This window comes from Atta colombica, unplaced genomic scaffold (genome assembly GCF_001594045.1).
Source record: "Atta colombica isolate Treedump-2 unplaced genomic scaffold, Acol1.0 scaffold236, whole genome shotgun sequence".
NCBI lineage: Eukaryota > Metazoa > Arthropoda > Insecta > Hymenoptera > Formicidae > Atta > Atta colombica.
This window is the reverse complement of record NW_017259334.1, coordinates 822,502-825,628: the sequence shown is the minus strand read 5'-3', so window position 1 is coordinate 825,628 and position 3,127 is coordinate 822,502. Positions and strand designations below refer to the sequence as shown.

Sequence of the window (3,127 nt, the reverse complement as noted above, 5' to 3'; positions counted from 1 at the left end):
TATATATATATATATATATACACACACACGCACACACACCTAATCGACGGAGATTCAAAGGCGAACATACGATTTGAGTTTAACAATTTTTATTAGTTATTTTGTGTATCTAAATCTTTTTTTGTCTTTCAAACCTCCACATCGAAATCAAGGTGTCAAGTGAAACAGTGTATATATAATGTAAAATTTGTTGAAAGTTGAATGAAAACATATACCAATGCAGAAATCACTAGAAAGTACTAGAAACAATGATTCTATTGTGTGTTATTCAGCTTATTTAACTGTATAGAATGGCGGAAGGAATGATTTTGCAGAAATATTTAAAAATTTAATTTAACACGGATTTGAAAATAATTTATTTTAATGATCCAATCAAATTATTTTCATATCGGTTATCTTAAATTTTAGGTATTTAGATAAATTATCCCTTCTGTATAAATTCCAATTTTTTTTACAAAAAAATCACATCAGCATTATGATTTATTGAATTCTTCACTGTAATCAAAGTTAAAAGTAAAAGTAATTGTAATCAGTGAAAAAGTAATTAGTATCTACAGGAAAATTTGGAATTTATATGTATAATATAAAAGATTATACAGAAAGAATAATTTTTGCTAAAGTATTTAAAAATTTAGCTGGATACAGATGTGAAAATAATTTTTTCGAAAATAATTATATACACTCAAGCTGCTTCTAGAATTTTAAAACTTTTGTGTCACACATTATGTTTGAATTTCCTAATAATTATTTTGATGTTTCAACACAATTATTTTCGAATCTATACATCTACCATTGTATATAACTTGAATAAAATAATTCTTTCCGTGGCTGAAGAAAACCTAAAAGAACTAGACTCACCAGTGATAGTGGACTGTTTCCTCGTGGCAGAAGGTAGTACAGGAGTAGTCGGTTCTATCGCGCATCTCTTCCTCTTGGTATCCGGATTGAAGAATTGACTGGGCGTCGTAGCCTCGCCGATCTCAGGCACTCGAGGCTCTTGCGGCGGTGTCCTCTCGGCCGACGGTGCCGGCGTGACGATCGTCTCCATTTGTTCCATGATCCTCGTGCTCGTCACCGTGGTCATGATCGCTGTCAACGACGTCGTCGCAGTTGACGATATCGTCGTTGTCGTCGTTGATGATGCGGTGGTTAAAGCGCAATCGTCGAAGCGCAATTTGCGCGGTGTCCCAGGTGCGTGTTTCCTGAGGAAGGGCATACCGCGCAGGGCGTAAGGCTCAGGCACGACGTCGTGCTCCGTGAGCGGTTCCCATTCGTAACGCGAATTCGATTTAAGAGGTGCACCCTTTTGGAAGTTAAATCCCCATCGATTGGCATCGAGCTGCGACTGAGCCCGCAATTCGCGCTTGGCGAGCGCCTGAGCCGCCGCGTGGTCCACCGGGCCGAAGAGATCGCGTCGCACGCGGGCGAGCGCGGCTCTGCTCGGCGCCGCTCGTCCGCCACCACCACCGCCACCACCTCCGCTGCTCAGGTTCCTGCTTATTTCCGTCATCATCGCCGGGTTCAGCACTCGTGCGCTCATATTTCGTCGCGCTCTATCGCCGCCACTACGCTCCACTACGCTCTCGCGGCGCTAGAAGAGTAGTACAAAAGTGTCTTGAGCGCGAAAAAAACAGGAGATTTGATCAGGCAGATAAACGATAACACAACGCGAACGCACACTGCTTAGTCTCTATTCTCGCTCTCTTCCACTGCACTTCCCTGTCGCCTGCGATGGGGAACAGAGAACAGAGAAGTTGTGACACGCGCTTACGAGATAAGAACTCGCGCTTCTTCTAGCATTGGCCGTGACGCAGGGATGACGATGACTCCTTCCAGGAACCGTGTCCGCGTCCGCGTCCCCGCCGCCTCCGCCTCCGCCTCCACCGTCGTCGTGGGGAACGTTGTTGAAATAATCGCGGCTACGCACCGCGAAGAACGGGAACGCTGGCAACGCCGCGATCTGTGGCGCGACCCACCGAATTTCGAATAATGGCCGCGCTGCCGCCGCCGCTGACGAACGTTGATGAACGTACCGCTTCGGTTCCGGCGTGATCGTACCTCGACGACAACGACGACGACGATGATGATGATGATGATGATGATGATAACGATAATACTCGGCTCGATCCCTATCCAGGAGAGCGTGGCTCATAAGACGCGTGCATCAGCGTGCACAACGAACAGCAGCCGCGCTTGGCAACACACAGGGGAGAGAGGGGGCAAGCACGGTTACTACGTGCCAGACAGAGATAGCGCGGTGGCGAAAACAAACTCCGCCTCGCTATCTACGCGCGCGCGCGCGATTCCAACACAAGGCCGCCGTGGAGCAGCTCCTTCGCGCCAACAACAGTCAAAAGTGCACGATACAAACTACACTATCGATACCCGCGAAGATTTGCTCAAATTCGCTCAAATTCGCTCTCCTCGATCTCGAGACTCGAGACGAATAAACGATTCCTTTCGGCGTAGCCGTAGTCTCCAGAATGAGATCCGGCAACGTCGCGCGGCCGCACTTGCGCGTGAGTATCCGAGCGACGGCGAGAGAGCGTGTTGCGACGTATCCCGCGCGAATTTCGTGGTCCACCGTGTGGCGATTGTCCGTGACGCGAGTCGATCTCTCTCTCTCTCTCTCTCCTTCGCTTCTCTTTCACGTCTCGTTGCTCGCACTCACGCACGACGAGACACTACCACGCACAGACGCCGAGACGCGATAACGCAGTTCGTGGTCTCGGGGTGAAGGAATTCCATAGAAAAAGCGATATTGCACACGGCCCGCAAGCAATATGCCGATCCGCGGTGGGGGAGTCACTCACCGAGTGCGTCGCCTAGTCGCCTTTGACACCGCGTAAATAAGCACGAAGAATCGCACGCCTCGCTCGCTTTCCCGCCAAACAAACGCGACTGTCAAGACACACGCGCGCGTGGCCCACCCGGGGGGATAAGCTTGACTGGCTGACTGGCTGACTGGCTCTGGAAGAACGTGTGCGGATACGAGATACGATTGCGCAGTTACGTGACGTCGAATATACCGATGATACAGATACGTGCGCGATATTACGGAGTTGCGCAAAGACACGTAGTTGTCATGAAAAGCGCTCTCTAGCGACTGAAGCGTGCTTCTTTCATT

At 48.7% G+C, this 3,127-nt stretch overlaps 1 protein-coding gene across 1 annotated transcript in view; it reads right to left on the bottom strand.

The window, feature by feature from the left end:
* The window catches only part of LOC108688636 (cyclin-dependent kinase inhibitor 1C), a 9,163-nt gene extending 7,010 nt beyond the window's left edge, over positions 1 to 2,153 (bottom strand). The window contains exon 1 of the mRNA XM_018194978.1: positions 859 to 2,153. Within this exon, the coding sequence (XP_018050467.1) occupies positions 859 to 1,540 (682 nt within the window). The 5' untranslated portion in view covers positions 1,541 to 2,153. The remainder of the gene's footprint in view (positions 1 to 858) is intronic.
* Positions 2,154 to 3,127: the final 974 nt, after the last annotated feature.